The sequence below is a fragment of the Microcaecilia unicolor genome, chromosome 6 (genome assembly GCF_901765095.1).
Source record: "Microcaecilia unicolor chromosome 6, aMicUni1.1, whole genome shotgun sequence".
In the NCBI taxonomy this organism is placed as follows: domain Eukaryota; kingdom Metazoa; phylum Chordata; class Amphibia; order Gymnophiona; family Siphonopidae; genus Microcaecilia; species Microcaecilia unicolor.
In genome coordinates, this window is record NC_044036.1 from 321,074,944 (window position 1) to 321,099,350 (window position 24,407).

At 45.6% G+C, this 24,407-nt stretch overlaps 1 protein-coding gene across 1 annotated transcript in view; it reads left to right on the forward strand.

Moving 5' to 3' along the window:
* Positions 1 to 24,407, forward strand: part of CACNA1G (calcium voltage-gated channel subunit alpha1 G) — a 274,000-nt gene that overhangs the window by 5,886 nt on the left and 243,707 nt on the right. The window contains 1 exon segment of the mRNA XM_030208360.1: positions 61 to 194. Within this exon segment, the coding sequence (XP_030064220.1) occupies positions 61 to 194 (134 nt within the window).

Genomic DNA, 24,407 nt, shown 5'->3' on the forward strand with positions numbered 1-24,407 from the left:
CTTACTGTCCATGGTGCAACTGATTTGTTTTCTCTGATTTTTCTATTTTTTTTTCCTCAGGGCTTTGATGATTTTATTTTTGCCTTCTTTGCTGTGGAGATGATGATCAAGATGATTGCACTGGGCATTTTTGGGCGGAAATGTTACTTGGGAGATACTTGGAATTGGCTGGACTTTTTTATTGTGCTGGCAGGGTAAGTGTAACAGAAGCTGAGCATTTGCAGTCACCGAGGGGTCCTTTTACTAAGCCGCGGTAAAAGGGGCCAGCGCATGTTTTTGACGTGGGTCTTTTACCGCAGTGGGTTAAATATTTTGGGGAAAAAGAAACAGCCATGCCTTAAGTGGTTCACTTACCATACGGCCATTGCAGTGGGGAGCCCTTACTGCCACCCATTGAGATGGCAGTAAGGGCTCCCCGCGCTAACCCGGCATCCACAAAGTTCCGGCGCTACAAAAATAGGACATATTTTTGTAGCACCAGAAATGGTGCACGCTAGGGGTGAAAGCTACCGCCAGGCTCCTGCAGTAGTTCCAGATCGGCATGCAGTAAGCTTCCGCTGGTTTTACCGCTACTTAGTAAGAGGGTCCCTGAACTATCTCTGTATTTTTGTGTGCCAGCTCCTTGTCCCCAGAAGGAACTTGCTTTAGAGGGTCAAGGTCAGTAACCATTGGTGGACTTGCATCTTGCATCTTGAGTACTGAGCTCTCTCTTTCATCAAGCACTGCCATTTCCTCCCTTCCCCCTCCCCACAGACAGTTTGAACTTCGTGGGTGTGGCTTGTATCTCTTTCAGGGAGAGAAAACTAACAGCTTATAGCAGCAGCTTCAGAGAGCATTTTCCATCTCACAGATAGGCTGCAGAGAATACCTTCTCCTGCTTTACCCCTCTACCCACCCACCCCTAGAGTGACATGTCTTATATAACCTCCCTATCAACCCAATAATTACTTTTACCTCACCCAAGTACACCTCTTTCTATTCTTCTATCACCTTCTTCCACTACTCCAACCAGAGTTACACCTGATCACACTGACCACCCTTCAACATCTTCGGTCCTTCTGTGACTGTTCTCTTGTGCTTGACTGCTTAAATATTTTAAATTTAAATGCTTTACTTTTTGTCTATTAGGTTGTAAGCTCTTTGAGCAGGGACTGTCTTTCTTCTGTGTTTGTACAGCGCTGTGTACACTTTGTAGCACTCTAGAAATGTTAAATAGTAGTAGTAGTAGTAGTACTGTGTGGTCTCCCTCATCTTGGAAAAAACTATAGAGAAGAGCAACAGAGACCACTAGAGAACAACTTCCCCTATGAGCAGACTCAGCATGCTTGGACTCTTCAGCGTGGAAAAGAGATAACTGAGGAGCGATGTGAAAATAGTGTGTAAAATCATGAAAAGGTGAGGGAAAAATAAACGGGGAACCGTTATTCACTACGATGCTCATGTTCAAACGAGAAAAAACATCTGAAGTGACATAAAGTAGCAGAAGGATGTTTTTTCTCACCAAAAAGTTGCGATTTTCGAAATTCTGATTTGAGATGTTTCTCTCCACAGTTCATACAAATTTCAAGGGGGCACGTTGGGGGGGGGGGGGGATCTGTTTTGGGCAGGGCTTGGGCATTCCCAAGCGTTAGACGTTTTCCTACCATAATGGAACAAAACCAAAATGCCTGGGGCAAAAAATTAGACTGTGTTGTCTAGACCTGTTTCAAGCATGACTAAGTAACAAAAAGGTGCCCTAAATGACCAGATGACCGTTGGAGAGAATAATGCATTATCTCCTTAATCCCCTAGTGGTCACTGACCTCCTCACCAAAGATGTGCAGTGATAGTTCATACCAGGCTCTATGACACCTTCAGATATGATGGCCATTCCTATTAGAGCCTTTGTATGATCCATGGTGCGACCACACCGCGAATATTGTGCGCAATTCAGGTCACCGCATCTCAAAAAAGATATAGTGGAATTAGAAAAGGTACAGAGAAGGGTGACAAAAATGATAAAGGGGATGGGATGACTTCCCTATAAGGAAAGGCTACAGTGGCTCTTCAGCTTGGAGAAGAAAGGCTGAGGGGAGATATGATAGAGGTCTATAAAATAATGAGTGGAATGGAACGGGTGGATGTGAATCGCTTGTTTACTCTTTCCAAAAATACTAGGACTAGGGGGCAAGCAATCAAGCTACAAAGTAGTAAATTTAAAACGAATCAGAGAACATATTCCTTCACTCAACGTGTAATTAAACTCTGGAATTTATTGCCAGAGAATGTAGTAAAAGCAGTTAGCTTAGCCGGGTTTAAAAAAGATATGGATAGCTTCCTAAAAGAAAAGCCCATAAGCCATTATTAAAATGACTTGGGGAAAATCCACTGCTTATTTCTAGGATAAGCAGCATAAAATGTATTGTTTTGGGATCTTGCCAGGTACTTGTGACCTGGATTGGCCACTGTTGGAAAAAGGATGCTGGGTTTGATGGACCTTCGGTCTGTCACATGAGCAACAAGCTGGTGCCAGGTGTAGGCTAATGGTCAGTGTAGTGGACTGTAGAGAAGGGGACCCTGATCCATATCCTACTCTAACTGGGATACTTATGCTGGAAAGTGTTAGCCCTCCAAAAACCACGCTTTCCAAAAATACTAGGACTAGGGGGCATGCGATGAAGCTACAATGTAGTAAATTTAAAACGAATTGGAGAAAATGTTTCTTCATTCAACGTGTAATTAAACTCTGGAATTCGTTGCCAGAGAATGTGGTAAAGGCAGTTAGCTTAGCAGAGTTTAAAAAGGTTTGAATGACTTCCTAAATGAAAAGTCCATAGACCGTTATTAAATGGGATAAGCAGTATAAAATGTTTTGTACATTTTTGGGATCTTGCCGGGTATTTGTGACCTGGATTGGCCACTGTTGGAAACAGAATGCTGGGCTCGATGGACCTTTGGTCTTTCCCAGTATGACAATACTTATGTACAGTGGGGGAAATAAGTATTTGATCCCTTGCTGATTTTGTAAGTTTGCCCACTGACAAAGACATGAGCAGCCCATAATTGAAGGGTAGGTTATTGGTAACAGTGAGAGATAGCACATCACAAATTAAATCCGGAAAATCACATTGTGGAAAGTATATGAATTTATTTGCATTCTGCAGAGGGAAATAAGTATTTAATCCCTCTGGCAAACAAGACCTAATACTTGGTGGCAAAACCCTTGTTGGCAAGCACAGCGGTCAGACGTCTTCTGTAGTTGATGATGAGGTTTGCACACATGTCAGGAGGAATTTTGGTCCACTCCTCTTTGCAGATCATCTCTAAATCATTAAGAGTTCTGGGCTGTCGCTTGGCAACTCGCATCTTCAGCTCCCTCCATAAGTTTTCAATGGGATTAAGGTCTGGTGACTGGCTAGGCCACTCCATGACCCTAATGTGCTTCTTCCTGAGCCACTCCTTTGTTGCCTTGGCTGTATGTTTTGGGTCATTGTCGTGCTGGAAGACCCAGCCACGACCCATTTTTAAGGCCCTGGCGGAGGGAAGGAGGTTGTCACTCAGAATTGTACGGTACATGGCCCCATCCATTCTCCCATTGATGCGGTGAAGTAGTCCTGTGCCCTTAGCAGAGAAACACCCCCAAAACATAACATTTCCACCTCCATGCTTGACAGTGGGGACGGTGTTCTTTGGGTCATAGGCAGCATTTCTCTTCCTCCAAACACGGCGAGTTGAGTTCATGCCAAAGAGCTCAATTTTTGTCTCATCTGACCACAGCACCTTCTCCCAATCACTCTCGGCATCATCCAGGTGTTCACTGGCAAACTTCAGACGGGCCGTCACATGTGCCTTCCGGAGCAGGGGGACCTTGCGGGCACTGCAGGATTGCAATCCGTTATGTCGTAATGTGTTACCAATGGTTTTCGTGGTGACAGTGGTCCCAGCTGCCTTGAGATCATTGACAAGTTCCCCCCTTGTAGTTGTAGGCTGATTTCTAACCTTCCTCATGATCAAGGATACCCCACGAGGTGAGATTTTGCGTGGAGCCCAAGATCTTTGTCGATTGACAGTCATTTTGTACTTCTTCCATTTTCTTACTATGGCACCAACAGTTGTCTCCTTCTCGCCCAGCGTCTACTGATGGTTTTGTAGCCCATTCCAGCCTTGTGCAGGTGTATGATCTTGTCCCTGACATCCTTAGACAGCTCCTTGCTCTTGGCCATTTTGTAGAGGTTAGAGTCTGACTGATTCACTGAGTCTGTGGACAGGTGTCTTTCATACAGGTGACCATTGCCGACAGCTGTCTGTCATGCAGGTAACGAGTTGATTGGAGCATCTACCTGGTCTGTAGGGGCCAGATCTCTTACTGGTTGGTGGGGGATCAAATACTTATTTCCCTCTGCAGAATGCAAATAAATTCATATACTTTCCACAATGTGATTTTCCGGATTTAATTTGTGATGTGCTATCTCTCACTGTTACCAATAACCTACCCTTCAATTATGGGCTGCTCATGTCTTTGTCAGTGGGCAAACTTACAAAATCAGCAAGGGATCAAATACTTATTTCCCCCACTGTACTTATGTACCTGCTATACCTATATATAGGTGACACTTGCAGACTTGAGGGCTATTGTAGTCATGCACAGTTGTTTTTTGTTTTGTTTTTCTGTTCCTGGAGGGCTCACAATATTATATAAGGGGGTTACACGGAAAGTTGTATCTGGGATCTTTAATGTGAAGTGCACTGTAGTGCCCCCTAGGCTGCCCCACTACTCTGCTGGGATGCCTATCTAGCCAGTCTACTAAACGTTCTGGCCCCAGGCAGCCCAATGGCTTGTATTTGTGCATTTTTTCCTAGGACATAAGTACATAAGTAATGCCACACTGGGAAAAGACCAAGGGTCCATCGAGTCCAGCATCCTGTCCACGACAGCGGCCAACCCAGGCCAAGGGCACCTGGCAAGCTTCCTAAACGTACAAACATTATATACACGTTATTCCTGGAATTGTGGATTTTCCCCAAGTCCATTTAGTAGTGGTTTATAGACTTGTCCTTTAGGAAACCGTCTAACCCCTTTTTAAACTCTGCCAAGCTAACCGCCTTCACCACGTTCTCCGGCAACGAATTCCAGAGTTTAATTATGCGTTGGGTGAAGAAACGTTTTCTCCGATTTGTTTTAAATTTACTACACTGTAGTTTCATCGCATGCCCCCTAGTCCTAGGACATTTTGTTTTTAAAAAAAGGTACCCCCCCCCCAAAAAAAAAGACGCACTGAGCACAAAAATGTGACTTTCCAAACATAAAATAGACATTTTTCTGGTTAGAAAATCACTCTATTCATCACTTGATTTTTGGACATTTTCACAAAATGTCCCAAATTGGACTTAGATGTCATATCGAAAATGCCCCTCCACGTCTAATATAAATTCTGGGGGCCACCTGAGGAACGTATTCTACAGCACGTTTTCCAGAAACAAAGAGTATTTCTGTGTGGAACCCATAATTCACTCACTGAAAACTGTTAAGATGTTGTGGAGGTAACAGTATATCTGGATTTCAAGAGATAGAAACATCATTCATATTCTAATGTAATAGATTGTGTGTGTGTGTGTGGGGGGGGGGTATCATTCTGTTCAGTGCTAGACTACTATAAGATTCCAGCCGAGATGGATTTATGTTATACGTGGCCTATTTCTTGTACACTTCCTCTAAGCAGCTTCACTTGCCACTGCTGGAGACAGGATACTGGGCTGGATTTGATTTGACCCTGCCTGACAGTTCTTATTTTCTTAGTAACATTTCTCTGAAGCACTGTAGAGTTTGATTTGATTCTCGTGCTAAATAAATGATACATTGTGACAGGGATGATGTCCTGACCAGGAACAGTGAAGTATTCTGCAGTTTTCAGTGGAAACAATGCATTCCGAGAATAGATAGAATTTTACCAGAGAGCAATGATGGATTACGGGCCAAGGTGGAGTTTTTAAGGGAAAGCATGCTGGCTTCTGGGTGTCCAATGGGGAACGTGTGATGCTTTTTCAGGAGGGGATTTAATTTCTTGAAATCTTAATGGTTCCTAGCCAGCCTTCTTGACTGAAATGGGTGGTATAATTATCCCACCTGAGTACAGAGGATGATATTTGTCAGTCTGTGTCTTGGTGTTAGAAACTGTTATAAAAAAAAAAAGGTATTTGTACTTATGAGAGATGAGGTGGCTTCTAGGAAACTTCTTTCTAAGCGCTTTCAAATGGCCAACCAAGGCATTATCTTCTTAACTGTACTGTCTGACAGAGATTTTTTTTAAGTTATTTTATGTGTGGGTGGGGTGGAAGAGATGTGGAGGGGCATAATCGAACGGGGGCGCCCATCTCTAAGGGCGCCCATTTCTAAGGACAGCCCCGTAAAGGGGCGTCCCCGACCATATTATCGAAACAAGATGGGTGTCCATCTTTCGTTTCGATAATACTGTCGAGGACGCCCAAATCTTGCCATTTAGGTCAACCTTAGAGTTGGCCGCCCCGTGAACTTTGGTCATCCCTGCAACGAAAAGCAGGCGAGGGTGTCAAAAAAATCGGCTTTCGATTATGACGATTTGGCCACCCTTGAGAGAAGGATGCCCATCTCCTGATTTGTGTCGGAAGATGGGCGCCCTTCTCCTTCGAAAATGAGCTGGATAGCCACATAGGACTGAAATCTCAGCTGGCTGATTTATACAGCTGTCCCCGTTCGCCGGGATACCTGGGCTAATTCTAGATGGTTATTTTAGTTTGCAAGATAGGTTAAGCCTGAAAATCTACCTAACTTAGCCAACTATCGCACAGGCAGCAGTGTTTTGAAAATGTGCTCCTACGTAACCTGGAAACTTCTAACTCTATGTGTTCCTGTGGGTATTAGGGTTGCCAGACAGAAAGTAGATGAAAGCTGATCGAGGGGTTCTTTTACTAAAGTGCACTGAAAAATGGGCTGCACTAGTGTTGGTGCATGTTTTGGGCACGCGCAGGTCCATTTTTCAGTGCACCTGTAAAAAAAAAAAGCCTTTTTAAAAATTTTTGCTGAAAATGGACATGCAGCAAAATAAAAATTGGCGCGCGTCCATTTTGGGTCTCGGACCTTACCGCCACCCATTGACTTAGCGGTAAGGTGTCACGCAGTAACTGTGTAGTGATTGTCTACATGCATAGAATGATGATTACCACCCGGTTTCTGCCACGCATAATTATTTTCTGGCGTGCGTAGCAGAGGCACGTAAAAAATGAAATTAGCTCCCGGGCCTTACAGTAGCCGGGCGGTAACTCCAAATTAACATGCGTAGAGCGCATGTTGGCACCTACGCAGCTTAGTAAAAGGGCCCCAGAATTAGTTGGCGTTGGGTCTGGTTCTCTGCACATAATAGTCTTACAATCTCATTATTCTTAGAAAAAGAAGTCCATGCATGCAGTGAAGAAAAACTGAGATTTTCGATAAGTTCAGGCCTTCAGGGACATAGCTGGCATTTTTCCTTCCCATATATAAGTACATGAGTACTGCCATACTGGGAAAGACCAAAGGTCCATCAAGCCTAGCATCCTGTTTCCAACAGTGGCCAATCTAGGTTACAAATACCTGGCAAGATCCCAAATAAGCAGGCATTTTGTTTTTCCAAGATATCTTGATGAAAAATGGAAACAATCTAGATCAAGAGTGGGCAAGCACAGCTTTTAAGGGCCGCAACCCAGTCGGGTTTTCAAGGTTTCCACAATGAATATGCATGAGATTGATTTGCATGTTCTGCTTCCATTGTATGCAAATGCATCTCATGCAGATTGTGGTCCTCAAGGACTGTGGTTGTCCGCCCCTGAGCTAGATGTTAGTAACCACATCAAAACCATATAAATAAATCATCACACTATGGTGGTCCCCTAAGATTTCTCATCTTCTTTAGATAGTCACACAGTTCATCAGCTTCAGGCAAACACCGGGTTTGGCACCGAGACAGCACATTTACCGGCACACTGAAGAAATGTGAACAGTGTCATTTCGAACCTGATTTGTCTCATAAGTACATAAGTGTTGCCATACTGGGAAAGACCAAAGGTCCATCGAGCCCAGCATCCTGTTTCCAACAGTGGCCAATCTAGGTCACAAATACCTGGCAAGATCCCCAAAGAGTAGCAACATTCCATGTAGAACCCCAAAGAGTAGCAGGATTCTGGAATCCTAAAGCGTGACAAGATTCCATGCAGAATCTCAGAGTAGCAACATTCCATGTAGAACCCCAAAGAGTAGCAAGATTCCATTCAGAATCCCAAGTACTTAAGTATTGCCATACTGGGACAGACCAAAGGTCCATCAAGCCCAGCATCCTGTTTCCAACAGTGGCCAATCCAGGTCACAAATACCTGGCAAGATCCCCAAAGAGTAGCAACATTCCATGTAGAACCCCAAAGAGTAGCAACATTCCATTCAGAATCCCAAGTACATAAGTATTGCCATACTGGGACAGACTGAAGGTTCATCAAGCCCAGCATCCTGTTTCCAACCGTGGCCAATCCAGGTCACAAATACCTGGCAAGATCTGCTGGGAAATCTTCTACATCATATGCTCCGTTCTCAGCACTTAAAGCAGAAGGAAGGGAAAGGAGGAACAGCTCTTCCTCCAGGGAGCAGAGCCCAGGAGGTTAGAGTAGCATTTAGTGTGAAAGCACAAAATAAGGGGGTCTTTTACTAAGGCACGCTCATGTTTTTGTTGTGCGCTAAATGTTAGAGACGCCAATGCATTCCTATGGGCATCTCTAATGTTTAGCGTGTGCTAAAAATGTGAGCGCGCCTTAGTAAAAGACGCTCTAAATCTTTACTGCTTGTATTTTCCTCAGGTTCTTAAATTCTTATCATATTCTTCATTACTGCTACCAGGGGCATAGCCAGACTTCGGCGGGAGGGGGGTCCAGAGCCCGAGGTGAGGGGGCACATTTTAGCCCCCCACCCCACGCCACCATCTTTGACCCCCCTTGCCTGCCGACGACCCTCTCGACTTCCCCTCCCGCCGCCAACCCGCCATCGCCTACCTTTGCTGGCAGGGGACCCCAACCCCCGCCAGCCGAGGTCCTCTTCTTCCCAATCCCGTGCAAGGCTTCGTACAACGTGCAGGATGTCAGACTACAACGAAGCCTTGCGCGGGATTGGGAAGAAGAGGACCTTGGCTCAGCTGGCGGGGGTTGGGGTCCCCCGCCAGCAAAGGTAGGCGATGGCGGGTTGGCGGCGGAAGGGGGTCAAGAGGGTCGTCGGCAGGGGGTCCAGGGGCAAATCTACAGGGGCCCAGGCCCCCGTGGCCCCATACTGGCTGCTACATTCATTATTCATATTATGCTGCACCTAACAACAGCTTCATTTGAAATCAGCTGCTGGAACTGGACTCTGGCTGAGGAACAGAAAAGAAATCCAGTTCCTCTGAGTTCCTATTCATGTGGAGCACTGTTCAGTAACCTCGGCTTCCTGAAAAACTTTAGCTATATAAAATAGGTTCCTGAATTTCTTAACTTCAATCTTGCACAAACTCTACCATCTTCTGCAATGCTTTCTTTCCCCCTGAAGAAATTGCAGCTCTGGCTGGGGAAAACCGAAGCAGGAGGAATAATATTGCGAAGCCTGGTTCTTCAAGGCTGTTTCTGTACAGTGCAAAAAGACTGTTTTATCTGGGACAATAACGCCCATCCCAATGGCTGAATGCCGTGCTAAGCTTCACATACCAGAACAGCAACAGAGGAAATACCTCGGTTCCTGAAACAGATAGATTTTACTGTGAAAGCGTGTGATGCCAGTTTCAATATATGTGAATATGACACCCTTGTTTTTTGTAGTTTCCTTCTGAAAACATATGAGGCACCTGGTTTAAATTAAACACTGTTTGAACTCTCAAGAATCTCCTGGCTGCGAGTAGAAACCCACATGAAAACCTCTGTCCAAAGGACTGAGTCACCCAACATATGAGGACTTCAGAGGCTCTCACTTCACCTTACTGCCCAGGGGGGCGTAAGGTCTCTAGGACTCCTGTGTCTATCACGCAAGGGAATTTCCTGGAATCGCTAAAACATACCGTGACTTTGAAAAAATGAGTAAATTGTCCTGGGAGCTGATAGACTCTCATGCAGTCACCTGGTTTGCTGGTGCCTGGAGAAGCCCCAATCCTCCAAGGGCAGCTACTTGGCCTATGATTAGGGCTTGCAGACTTCTGTGGCAGAGCCTCGGCAGATTAGAGACCGTGGCTTATCATGCTGGAGGCTGGGAGAAGGCAGCAAACATTCAGCATCCATGACTTGTGTTTGGATTATGCTTCACTAGGGACTTTTCACCTCTGTCATAACCAAATATAACCTTACACCAGCATCTCATGTCCTGAATGTAGCATCACCTAGCTAATAAAGACCTGGCAGCGTTGTTTGACTAAAAGAAATCCGCAGAAGTGGAGAACTCTATGATCCCACGAGGATACACGGGCAACAGGAAAAAGTGGGTGATGGACCACAGCTTCCAGAGACAGAGGAGACAATCCTGAGTTGAGCTGGGAGATGCACTGTGTGCAGGGCAGGACAATTGTCATCTCACACGCTAACTCTGCAGTAATGTGGGCACTGACCACAGGAATTCCCTTGGGGGGATGAAGATGTGCTGTCAAACAATGCCAAAAGTGGGTGATGGACCACGGGTTCCAGAGAGGGAAGAGACAATCTTGAGTTGAGGAAATATTTATTGATAAAAGACTCGACACAACGCTGTGTTTCAGCCGCAAGGCCTGCTTCAGGAGTCTTAATTTGAGAAAAAAAAAAATGGATGAACTGAATTCCAAATGTGAAGCACTTCCAAATTAGTCGAGTAGAATGGTCTTTAAAAAAAAGACCTTTCGGTGATAAATGATGCATGCCTTCAAGTCTAGTTCTGAAAAAATGCATCAGAAATGGCGCACGCTCGAGGTGGAACTACGCATTGGACTGGCGGTAGTTCCAGGTTGCCGTACGGCAACCCTTTAGTAAAAGGGGCCCTTAGGCAATACCAGCATTGACGGCATAAACGTTTACACCTGTAAATAAGCGTCATTTGTAATCTGTGCACGTACTTGCGAACTCTACCTGTGTTCCGTCCAAACTGTGTTCCTGTACAAGCCTACAGGCAAAGGGTGCACCATCACGTCAACCCGCGTCCTTCTATGCCGGTCAGAATTCAAGAATAGGCTATACATATTTGTGACTTGTTAATACCTGAATTTAACTATCCAGCTCATTTTTGAAAGGGATCGCTGATGGGCGGCGATCTCCTGAATCTGCCCAAATCGGCATAATTGAAAGCCGATTTTGGGCGGCTTCAACTGCGTTCCGTCGCGGGGTCAGTGAAAGGTGAAAGGGGGCGTGTCGGCATGGTAGCGAAGGTGGGACGGGGGCGTGCGTTGAGATGGCCGGCTTCGCCCAATAATGGAAAAAAGAAAGCCGGCCGTCAGGAGAATTTGGTCCGTTTTATTTGGTCCCTTTTCTTTTTAAGTCCAAGTCCCAAAAAAGTGCCCCAACTGACCAGATGACCACCGGAGGGAAGCGGGGATCAGCTCCCCTTACTCCCCCAGTGGTCACCACCCCCCTCCCACACACACAAAAAAAAATCAGACAATTTTTGCCAGCCTGTATGCCAGCCTCAAATGTCATACCCAGCTCCCTGACAGCAATATGCAGGTCCCTGGAGCAGTTTTTAGTGGGTGCAGTGCACTTGAGGCAGGTGGACCCAGGCCCATCCCCCCCACCGGTTACACTTGTACTGGTAAATGGGAGCCCCCCCCCCCCCAAAACCCACTGTACCCACATGTAGGTGCCCCCCTTCACACCTTAGGGCTATGGTAATAGTGTAGAGTTGTGGGCAGTGGGTTTTGGGGGGGGATTTGGGGGGGCTCAGCACACAAGGGAAGGGTGTCCGGTTGGTGTCCTGGCATGTCAGGGGGGCCAGTGCACTAGAGATTCTGGCTCCTCCCACACCCAAATGCCTTACATTTTGCCGGATTTGAGATTGTCGGCTCCGGTTTCCATTATGGCTGAAAATCAGAGTCGGCCATCTCATCTAACCCCAGCGAGCGATTTGGTCAGTGCCAAGCGTATTTCGAAAATACGCTTGGCTCCGCCCCTTCGCGGAGCCGGTCCCGAAGATGGCCGCCCATCGATTTGGCCGGCGCCGTTCGATTATGCCCCTCTATGTATTTTTGTATTTTCAATTATAATAAAATATATTTTTTTTAATACTTTACAAAATGCCTTCAAAATAAGCAGTACCCAGATTCCTACCTTTCCATACTCTCTCTATTGTGTAGTTTGCTACCACTGTCTTTCTCCTTTGTAGGAATACAAGCTTTTCACATCTGGGACCTGTCAAATGTAATTTGGGCTGATCTGGCATCAGAGCATTTTTAAATACCAAACAGAAGGTGTTTTTCTGCAAATTGTTTCCTCCCATACTGTGTCTGTGGGGAAACGCTTTTATAGATAAATCCGGCATTTGTTCTCTCTCGATCTAATGTATTCTGCTTTGCTTTATAACTGCCTACACTGCTCGATACAGATCACACATCTCTGCTTTTATGGGGAAAAATGTCATCTAATAACTTGGGAAATGATGGAAAAGAGGAAGGAGGTGTGTGAGCAGTTCTTGAATATTAAGGATGAGGAACCTGTGTATGAGAGGTGGGTGTGAGGGGTTCGGTGCTTGGGTATGCTGGGTGTGTGTGAGGTACCTGTGAATGCCGGATGGGTATGAATGAGGAAATACCTGAGTGTGGAAAGCAGATGTGCTAAGAGGGTGAGATTTCTCAGTATGAAAGATGCCTGTGAATGGCGAATAGGAGTCAAGGGTGTGATATCCGTGAACGGCAAGTGGCTGGTGTGAGCAGTGAAATATTGAATAGTGAGTGAATGTGAAGGCTGTGAGATATCGAGGTATGGAAGCTGGGTGCAAGGGGGTAGTTCCAGGAACGGAACGGGGATGGCCTGAGGGTTGAGGTTTCTTTTCTGTGGCAAGTGGCAGGGGTTATAAGCGTGGATGGTAGCTGATGGTAAATCCTCTGTGCATGAGTGCATGTTGAAGTCAACGGTGAATTAAATGTAGCTGGCTAGAATTCAGAAATCAATATGGCTCATTGACCAGCTTATGTCCTATTTATCAAATGTATAAATCAAGAAAAGGAAAGTGATGGCTTTAATTGCTGGAACATAACAAAATTCATTGTGTACAGATTAGGCCTGCTGTGTGCTCTGACCTGGTAACACCATCTGCAGCTGGCAGTCAGATCACACTTAATACAAACAAAATAATTAATCAAGAACTAAACAGACCAACATATTCAAAGTGGGTTCTGTTTGTTTATTTATTTATTAGGATATATGGTAAGTGGCAGTTCTATAAGGGGTCATCTCCATTTAGGTGCCTCGATGCTGCGCAGTAGGATTCCCTTACACACATCCTGATATAGCACAACAAGCAGCAGACCGACAATTGTGGAAGATAATAGCAAGGACTTTAATTCAACCAAACAAATACTTAAGCCTGAAGTGGCCATATTTTGCTAAAAGGCTAAGATCAAAGGCAAAACTGTAGGGCACCACAACAAAATTAAAACCACATACTAATAATCGTATTACATAACATTTTAAAGCATTTTTTGCATGTTCCAAAACTTTGTATGGTTTTTGTAGGATTTATTTTATGTATTAATAATTATATGTTTTTATGTCTAATTTTTTTTATTTTATGTAATACGATTATTGTATGTGATTTTAATTTTTAAGTTTTGCCTCCATTGCAGCCTTTTGGTGAAACGTGGCCACGTCAGGCATAAGTATTTATTTGGTTGAATTAAAGTCTTTGCTATTACCGCCTACCAGTGGCGTAGCGAGGGCGGCTGCCACCCGGGGCGGTTCGCCACTGCACCCAACCCCCCCCCCCCCGGGTGCAGCATGACACCACCCCTCGGTGTATTAACCCACCCCCCCAAATGCATTCTTGCCTGTGCCATGTGCACGCCGCTGGGGGGTGTCGGTTCAGCTGGTTCCCTGCTCCCTCTGCCCCCGGAACAGGAAATAACCTGTTTCGGGGCAGAGGGAGCAGGAAACCAGCGGAGCCAACACCCCCCCCCCCCCCCCCCCAGCGGCGTGCACCCGGGGCGGACCACCCCCACCGACCCACCCTTGCTACGCCACTGCCGCCTACAATTTTTGGGGTGCTGCTTCTCTTCTATGCTTGCTTTGCAGATCTTCTACCTCTACTTTATTTCCACTTATGCACAACCCTTACAGAATTGTGCTTAGATACTCTGCTGCCAGTTACATACATAAGTGTACACGAACCAGCGGAAGTGCTTGTATTCTGTGATTATACTTGTTCAAATGGCAATACACGAAGGCACCGAATAACAGCATCACCCTTTGAGCTCCTAATTCTATAATCTTGCATGCCTATTTCTGTAGGCAGTTAGGTGCCTAACTGCTAGTATTCTGTAACCCACATGCATAAGTGATAGACACGCCTCTGACATGCCCAGGCCCCTCTCAGTTATAGATTTTGGAAGCACAATTTTTTTAGAATACCAAACTAATGTCAGTTACACATATAGGACTAAATTCTATATATGGCGCCTGAAAAATCGGCACTGAAAAGATATACGCCTTAGTCGTTCTTTATAGAAAGCGCCTTTAAATTTCCAAGCAGATTATAGAATGCGCCAAGCCACTCGTCCATGTAACTAAATGTAGTCGCAGGTAGTTACGCCAAGTAAAATTTGGTATAAATGTCAACACTTAAACTAGGCACAGACTGGGTGTATTCTATAACAACGCAGATAGATTTTAGAAACGCCCATGACACACCCATTCCAGGCCAATAGACACCCCCCCTTTTCAACTACGCGACTTAGAATTTACACGCATCACATTACAGAATACGCTTAGACAGTTGTGTGCGTAAATTCTAATTAATGTCAGTTGCTTATTAATTGGTGATTATCGGCACTGATTGGCTTGTTAGCTAATTCATTTATGCGCGCAAATCCAGAATACAACTGGATTTGCAAATGCAACTTAAGTTGCACTATATAGAATCTTGGAGATAACTGGTAATTAGGGTCAATTAGCACCAATTAACAATTATAGCCAATTATTTCTCATTAATATCAATTAACATGTCATTAAATTAAGATACACATGTAACTATATATTCTATAATGTACATGCACAACTTTGCATGGTAAGGAGGAGATTCTATATTTTTCACCTAAAAAAAATTGACGCTGAAATCGGCGCCAACTAATCGTATTCTACAATCAGTACCTAAAGTTAGGTACAGATTATAGTATATGCTCAGTTGATATTTCAGCACCAAAATATATGCGCATCTATTTACACCAAGGAAAACATGGAGTAAATCTCGGCGCATAGATTTAGGCGCACTGGGCCATATTTTATAACTAGGCACCTAAATTTTGGAACACCTATGAAACGCCCATTTCCCCAGCCATAACCACACCTCTTTTTGCCTGCGTGTGTTAGAAGTTTGGCACACATTGTTACCAGGGCCGCCGAGAGGGGGGGGGCAGGGGGGACAAAATTCCCTGGGCCCGGGCCTCCAAGGGGGCCCGGCGCCAGGGTCAGGCCACCGGTGCTGCAGTTCCCGGTCTCATCTGCCTGCCTCCTCGGCTCCGGGCCCCCTGCATTCGAAGCTCAATCACAGATCGCCTCCCTTTGAGCCTTCCCTCCCTGTGTCCCGCCCTCACGGAAACCGGAAGTTACATCAGACAAGGGCGGGACACAGGGAGGGAAGGCCAGAAGAGAGGCAATCTGCGACTGCCGCTTCGAATGCAGGGGGCCCGGAGCCATGGAGGCAGGCAGGTGAGACCGCGGACTTGCCCCAGGCCCGGCCTAGTCTCTCGGCAGCCCTGATTGTTACAGAATATGCTTAGTGAGTAGCAGTGCCAATTAATGCTCATTATTGCTTGTTAAGTGCTATCAACACTCATTAGCTAGTTAAGGGGTCCTTTTACTAAGGTGCACTGAAAAATGGCCAGCACTGGTGTAGACACGTGTATTGGACAAGCACAGGTCCATTTTTCAGCACGCCTGCAAAAAAGGCCGGGTTTTTTTGGCCAAAAATGGACGTGCAGCAAAATAAAAATTGGCGCGCATCCATTTTGAGCCTGAGACCTTACTGCCACCCATTGACCTAGCGGTAAAGTCTCACGTGTTAACCGGGCAGTAATGGTCTAAGCACGTACAATGCCAATTACCGCCCGGTTAGCGCCGCACGTCACCACACAGTAGCTGGGCAGTAGTTCACAATTGAGGTGCGTTGGACGTGCGTGCACGCCTACATGGCTTAGTGCAAGAGCCCCTAAGCTTGTTAAATTGCATGCAACGTTATAGAATCCCCACCGATTTCGGCGCCGATCTCTAGGCGCACTATATAGAATCCAGGGGTAAAAGTGGTAAAGCTCTGCCCGCAACTTTATAGAATTAAGGGGAATAGTTTGGCGGTTCTGTGTAAATTCAGCAACCCCATTTTTACAGATAACAGCACTGAATATATCTTGCAGTATTTGAATACTGTTGCTGGTGTTTAAAAAAATATATAAGCTATCGAAATGTGTGTGAATTAAAGGAAGCTGGATGCCTGCAGGTATTTTCTGGATGTGGTGTTCAGAAAAGGTAGAATTCTCCAACTGTAGATAAACACTATAAAAGGCAGTTCTATAACTTCTCATGTGTAATTACATGCGCCATGAACACATACGTTTTGGCAAATCACGATTTAAATGCGCAACACCTCTTCGTGAAAAACTTCACTGGCTCCCTGTCGGAGAACGAATCAACTTCAAGGTCCGCACATTAATCCACAGGATCATCCACGGTGAGTCTCCGGACTGTATGCTCAATCTGATTGATCTTCCCACCAGAAACAGGTCTAAAACTTCGCGAACTTACCTCGAGAACCTGCATTATCTCAATTGCAAAGGACTCAAGTACAAAACCTACTATGGATCCAACTTCTCCTTCTTAGGCAGCCAACTCTGGAATGCCCTCCCCAGACCTATCCGATCAATCAGTGACTATCTACCATTCCGGAAATCACTAAAAACCCATCTGTTCAAGCAAGCCTACCCAAATGACCCAATTTAATCCTATGAACCCACCTACCCTACACATATCCAGGAGACAACGACAATGACCCAGACTACATCTCCTACCAAATTTCTCTATGCTTATCCCCTGTCCTTTCCCCCCTCCCGCCTCCTCTACCCCCTTCTAATGCTCACCTACACCTTGCTCCCTTCACCCTTCCCCATCTCTACCCACCTATCTCTTTTATTATTCTGCTATAAATAACTTACATTTTCTCTATCAGTACTCTGTAATCCATCTTATTATGTAAGCCGCATTGAATCTGCTTTGAGTGGGAAAACGCGGGGTACAAATGTAATAATAATAATAATAAGTACTGAGCTCATTGACACTTGCATGGGTATGGGTCATGGATTTGATATACCGCCTTTCTGTGGCACAACCAAAGCGGTTTACATTTATTAGATGCTGGAACTTTTTCTATCCCTAGTGGGTTCACAATCTAAGGGATCCTTTTATTAAGCTGCAGGAAAAAGGGCCTTGCGGTAATGGCGGGGGCTGTTTTTCCCACGCGCCAGGGCCCTTTTTACCGCAGCGGGTAAAAAGCTCCCCAAAAATGGTCTTGTGGCGAGGAGCTCTTACCGCCACCCATTGAGGTGGTGGTAAGGGCTCCTACAGTAACACGCAGCAATGCCCAATTAGCGCCACACTAGTCAAAAAAATTTTCCAGGGAGTGCCGGAAATGGCGTGCGCTCAACCCCGGAACTACCACCGGCAACCGCGTTGCCCCGGCGGTAGTTCAGTTTTAGCATGCGGTAAGCCCGCATTGAGCTTACGGGCTGCTTTGTATAAGGGCCCCTAAGTTTTTGTACCTGGGGCAATGAAGAGTTAAGTGACTTGTCCAGTATCACAAGAAGCTGCAGTGGGAACTGAATCCCAGTTCCCCAGGTTCACAGCCACTGTGCTAACTGTATGACTGCTCCTCCACTCTATAAAGTAGTATGTAAGTGTATTAATGCATAAGGGCCCTTTTTACCGCAGCCAGCCTCCAGGGTTCCATTTCCATTCCCCCTCACTGTCCCGCCCTCACGTCAAGACGTAATGACGTCAGAGGGCGGAACAGTGAGAGGGAAGGGAACGCTGAAGGCGGGCTGATGTCAGGAGGGATGTTACGAACGGAACGGAAGCCAGCGCCAGCCAGCCAGAGAACGTTCAGGTACAAATCGAGGGGAGGAGAGAATCACGGGACATCGAGGGGAGGGAAGGAGGGAGGAAGGGAAAGGGAGGGGAGGGCAGGGCAGAGGAGAATTGATGGACATGGATGGGATGGGAAGACAGTGGAGGAAAGAATCGCGGGACACAGATGGGAGGGAAGAGGAGAATTGCTGGACATGGAGGGCAGGGGAGGGGAGGGCAGGGGAGAGAGAAAAAAAAGCTTACAGGACAGCCTTCCTAGAGCCTGTTTCATTGTCGAGGAAACGAGCATGGTTCCACTAGTATTTTATAATGGCATCTGTGCACACAGCTGTGTTCTAGAATTGGCGTTCAGCATGCACCATCAAGGCTCCTCACACTTGACACCTAGCTATGGAATTGCCCCCTATGTCTGATCTATTTATGTCGCTAGTTTGATTTAGAGAATGGACAACCAAACCATCCTCACGAAAGTCTTCCAAAACCCCCACCTGCAGACTCTGAAGAGCAGAGCATTTCTTAAAAAGGCGGCACAAAGCAGAGCAATGAGAGGGCATCTTCCACCTCCAATAGTCAGGTTTCTCCAGAGGGAAGGAGTGAAGGTGACTGAGGAATATACAGAGTATTTAATGGGGCACCTTTACACTTATCCACTGTCCCATTGGCCCTCCTCTATTGCCTCAGCTTATATACATTCTAATCCTTTTTTTATTATTATTATTTGGCCCAATTTTAGTTTAGGTATAAATGAGTTAAGGTCTTGAAATGGTTGGGTGAACAGATTCTATTTTCACACCCATTTGTAGATTACAGCATATCCTCTGATGCTTTGGCTCAGAAGATGAAGGTCAATGTGACCTTGAGTTAACTGGCAATGTTAGTGTATATATTGAAGTTTCATTTTCTTTAATTTTAGTAGAAAGGTCTTAGTTTATTTTTCTGCTTTAAGGAGCTTGTTTGCTTGCTTGCTTGCTTGCTTGCTTGCTTGCTCTAGTGATTTCTTTTTTAAGTCTCTTTCAGAGGGCGAGGTGACCTCTGTACACCCTTTCATTTGGGATAACGATATATTTTTGATTTAGTGGACGATTGAGTCTTGCATCATCCCTCCCCTTGGTCATCTCTGTTCCGTCTTTAAGACTCTTAAGTATGCCATTAACCAGAAAAGTGATTTCTTTACTTCTTGACTCTGGATAAAACAATTTCTTCCTGTACTTGGCTATAAATTAAAAGCAGAGGATGGTAGAGAGTAACCAGGATAGGGTGGAAAAATGTATCTTGCTGCCATCACTTTGTCTTATGCTGCTCAGTGATGTCTCTTCTGCTAGTTTATATCCTGCCAAAACCAGCAGGAATTTCCAGGGAGGGCAATACCCATGCGGGTTGCTTTGGTGGGACAAGATTCCTCTTGAGTTACATTTGGAAAGAACATTCTGGCTTTTCATAGGAAAACTAAGACCTGGTTTAGGTTGATTTTTGGTGATTGTTATGTGTTGGGTGTAGATGGGATATTGTTGTATTTTTGTTTTCACTGATAGTTTTGCATCAATCGTATTATTGATTATTTAATTGTAACTTCCCCTGAGTGGTTTTTTAGAGTAGGGCATGTGCAGTATGCTTGATAAATAATAAATACAGATTCAAAGCCCTTTCTGCAAGAAAAAGTACATTTCTACTAGCAGAAATAGGGACTGTGTATATTGTTCAGCCCATCTGTACATAACAGCATGAATGTTGTTCTACAAAAAGGGTAGGTTTGTTCAATTACATAGTAACATAGTAGATGACGGCAGAAAAAGACCTGCACGGTCCATCAGTCTGCCCAACAAGATAAACTCATATGTGCTACTTCTTGTGTATACCTTACCTTGATTTGTATCTGCCATTTTCAGGACACAGGCCGTAGAAGTCTTGCCCAGAACTAGCCCCATTTTCAGGACACAGACCGTAGAAGTCTTGCCCAGAACTAGCCCCACCACCCAAACACCAGCCCCGCCTCCCAATCTCGGCTAAGCTTCTGAGGATACATTCCTTCTGCAAAGGATTCCTTTATGTTTATCCCACGCATGCTTGAATTCCGTTACCGTTTTCATCTCCACCACCTCCCGCGGGAGGGCATTCCAAGTATCTACCACTCTCTCCGTGAAAAAATACTTCCTGACATTTTTCTTGAGTCTGCCCCCCTTCACTCTCGTATCATGTCCTCTCGTTCTACCGCCCTCCCATCTCTGGAAAAGGTTCGTTTGCGGATTAATACCTTTCAAATATTTGAACGTCTGTATCATATCACCCCTGTTCCTCCTTTCCTCCAGGGTATACATGTTCAGGTCCGCAAGTCTCTCCTCATACGTCTTGTAACGCAAATCCCATACCATTCTCGTAGCTTTTCTTTGCACTGCTTCCATTTTTTTTTACATCCTTAGCATCCTTACTGGGTAGGTTTCTAATTGAAAATTACCCAGAGCGAAAACAGGCGCAACCCGTGCAGGTAAGTTATGGTTGGTGAAGTGCTCTAATGATCGATGCTAGCTTCAGGGGTAAAAGTACCCACTGACCCCCAGATTTTATAAACGTTGCATCGATCCACACGCAAACTAATTAGTTAATGAGCTGTTAAAATCAATTATTGATGTTAATTGGCACTAATTAAGACTTACGTGTGGATCTGCCTATGCGCTGTTTTATAACACTGCGCATCTAAATTGTCTCGTGTGCAACTCAAAAGGGGTGTGGCCAGGCAAGGGGCATTGGCAGGTCAGAGGCAATCCTAAAGTTTAGGCACATAAGTACATAAGTGTTGCCATACTGGGACAGACCGAAGGTCCATCAAGCCCAGTATCCTGTTTCCAACAGTGGCTAATCCAGGTCACAAGTACCTGGCAAGATCCCAAAACAGTACAATACATTTTCTGCTGCTGATCCTAGAAATAAGCAGTGGATTTTCCCAAGTCCATTTTAATAATGGCGTATGGAGTTTTCTTTTAGGAAGCTATCCAAGCCTTTTTTAAACCCGGCTAAGCTACCTGCTTTTACCACATTCTCTGGCAATGAATTCCAGAATTTAATTACACTTTGAGTGAAGAAATGGCCCTATTATAGAATAGGGTCATTTACGCACCTAACTGCCATTGGTTGCGCACCAGCATTTACACTGGCTTTTAGCAGGCTTAAGTCCCCAAAGTTGAGTGTAGGAATCTGCACTAAGCGCTATTCTATAAGTGTTGCTTAATGCTGAGGGTGTCTTTTACTAAGACACGGTAGCATTTTTAGCTCGCGGTAGAAATCAGTTGGCAGTAAGCGCCAAGATGCCCATTGTATTCCTATGGGTGTCTCGTCATTTTATCTCGTCATTTATCGCCCGCTGATTTCCACCACGAGCTAAAAATGCTACCCACGGCTTAGTAAAAGACCCGCTAAGCAACCTTTATAGATATTGGCGCTTGTCATGGATGTTCCCGGTACCTAGCATTGGCCACCAATTAAAGAATCCCCCCCCCCCCCGAGTTTGTATCAGTGCAGGTACTTTGATTACTGCTTGGCCCAGTGGCGTTCCTAGGGGGGCTGACACCCGGGGCGGATCGCCAATGCGCCCCGCCCCTCAGGTGCAGCACCCCCCCCAGATGCAGCGCGACCCCCCCTGGTGAAAGGACACCCCCCCCACGAAAGAACCCCCCCGGGTGCATGCCGCTGGGGGGGGGGGGGTGCCGCGCGCGCCTGTCTTTCATTCGTTCCATGCTCCCTCTGCCCCGGAGCAGGTTACTTCCTGTTCCAGGGCAGAGGGAGCATGGAACGAACGAAGGACAGGTGCGCACGGCACCCCCCCCCCCCCCCCCCAGCGGCGTGCACCCGGGGCGGACAGCACCCACCGCCCCCCCCCCCCCCCCCCAGGAACGCCACTACTGCTTGCTAACTGTACTTGGTATCATGGAAGCTGTAGGATATGTAGATTGTCTTAGAGTCCATGTGTTGGCATATTATATCAGCGTAGAGGCCTATTAACAAGTTTCAGATTCTAACATACAGTTGAAATGGTCAGCAAAAGAAATAGAAAAATGTTTGGGATCTTGGGTGGGCCATTAAATAATGAATGCTGTTAGTTGTAAGGTTGTAAATCCTTTGGCCCACCCTGTAGTGGGATGTAGAGCTCTTTTTGGGAGCAGAGGACCATTAAACTCCCTGGCAGAAGAGAAAAGAGTGCCTTACAAGGGTCTTGGGTTTGTGGCATTTCAAGTACCTCCCAATAAAAACGAAAATCACACCACACTTTCTGGAAGGAGTCATTCCAACAGAAAATATTTTATTAGGATATTTGATACAAATGAACAACTTGGCAATAGACCTATGAAGATCTGGTGCAATCCATGCAGAAAATCAAAAGTTAATATGGTCTGCAAAATACTTACTGGAAATCTACACACACTAGGGATTTCTTTACCAGTCACCCTTCTAGCCAAGGTACCCTTTGGAGAACGAGCTAATCGATACCTGCTCAGCTTGCTGTAAACTGTCTTTGCAATAGATGAATTTGAATCATTCCCCTGAAACTATTGCCGATGAGTTGCTGCCGAATTCCCCTCAGACAGAAATTCTGCAGCATTTCCACACGTCTGGCAGTCAGTCCTCCCTCCGATTCTAAACACACATTCGGCTTCTCTCAGGCATGCAAGGTAACTCTTCAGGGAGGAGTTAGGGTTCAAATGGTACCTTCTCCCACTGCTGCTATCGGTGACCTTGGACAAGTCATTTCACTCTCCATTGCCTCAGGTACAAACTTAGACTGTGAGCCCTCTGGGGACAGGAAAATACAAACTGTACCTAAATGTAACATGCTTTATGCTACCACTGAAAAGACAGGACCTAAATACAAATAAATGATTCCCCTTTCACCAACCTTAGCTTCTGTTTTTCTTTTTCGCTCTCCATATTGCCTTGGATCTGAAGAGACTCCTACACCCGGGTGCCTGAGAGCATAGGGACCAAGGATAGCTCTGTGGGTGCTGAGCACCTCCAATATTGGGCAATCTCCTCTACCATGTCCAGGGAGAAGCAATTTGTATTGTTTTGGCTCCCCCAACCGTACTACTACTACTACTTATCATTTCTAAGGCGCTACTAGACGTACGCAGCGCTGTACACTTGAACATGAAGAGACAGTCCCTGCTCGACAGAGCTTACAATCTAATTAAGACAGACAAACAGGACAAATAAGGAATAAGAGTAGGAAGATTCCGTGTGGAATCCTAAAGAGTAGCAAGATTCCGGAATCCCAAAGAGTAGCAAGATTCCGGAATCCCAAAGACTACTACTGCTTATCATTTCTATAGCGCAACTAGACGTACGCAGCGCTGCACACTTGAACATGAAGAGACAGTCCCTGCTCGACAGAGCTTACAATCTAATTAGGACAGACAAACAGGACAAACAAGAGATAAGGGAATATTAAAGTGAGGATGATAAAATAAGGGTTCTGAACAAGTGAATAAGGGTTAGGAGTTAAAAGCAGCATCAAAAAGGTGGGCTTTTAGCATAGATTTGAAGACGGCCAGAGATGGAGCTTGACGTACCGGCTCAGGAAGTCTATTCCAGGCATATGGTGCAGCAAGATAAAAGGAACGGAGTCTGGAGTTAGCAGTGGAGGAGAAGGGTGCAGATAAGAGAGATTTACCCAGTGAACGGAGTTCCCGTGGAGGAATGTAGGGAGAGATGAGAGTGGAGAGGTACTGAGGAGCTGCAGAGTGAATGCACTTATAGGTCAATAAGAGGAGTTTGAACTGTATGAGGAAACGGATAGGAAGCCAGTGAAGTGACTTGAGGAGAGGGTAATATGAGCATAACGACACTGGCGAAATATTAGTCGTGCAGCAGAATTTTGAACAGATTGAAGAGGAGAGAGATGGCTATGTGGGAGACCTGTAAGAAGCAAGTTGCAATTGTCTAAGCGAGAGGTGATGAGTGTGGATGAGGGTTCTGGTATTGTGCTCAGAAAGGAAAGGGTGAATTTTGGTGATATTATAGAGAAAGAAACGACAGGTTTTAGCAGTCTGCTGAATATGTGCAGAGAAGGAGAGGGAGGAGTCGAAGATGACCCCAAGGTTACGAGCTGATGAGACAGGAAGGATGAG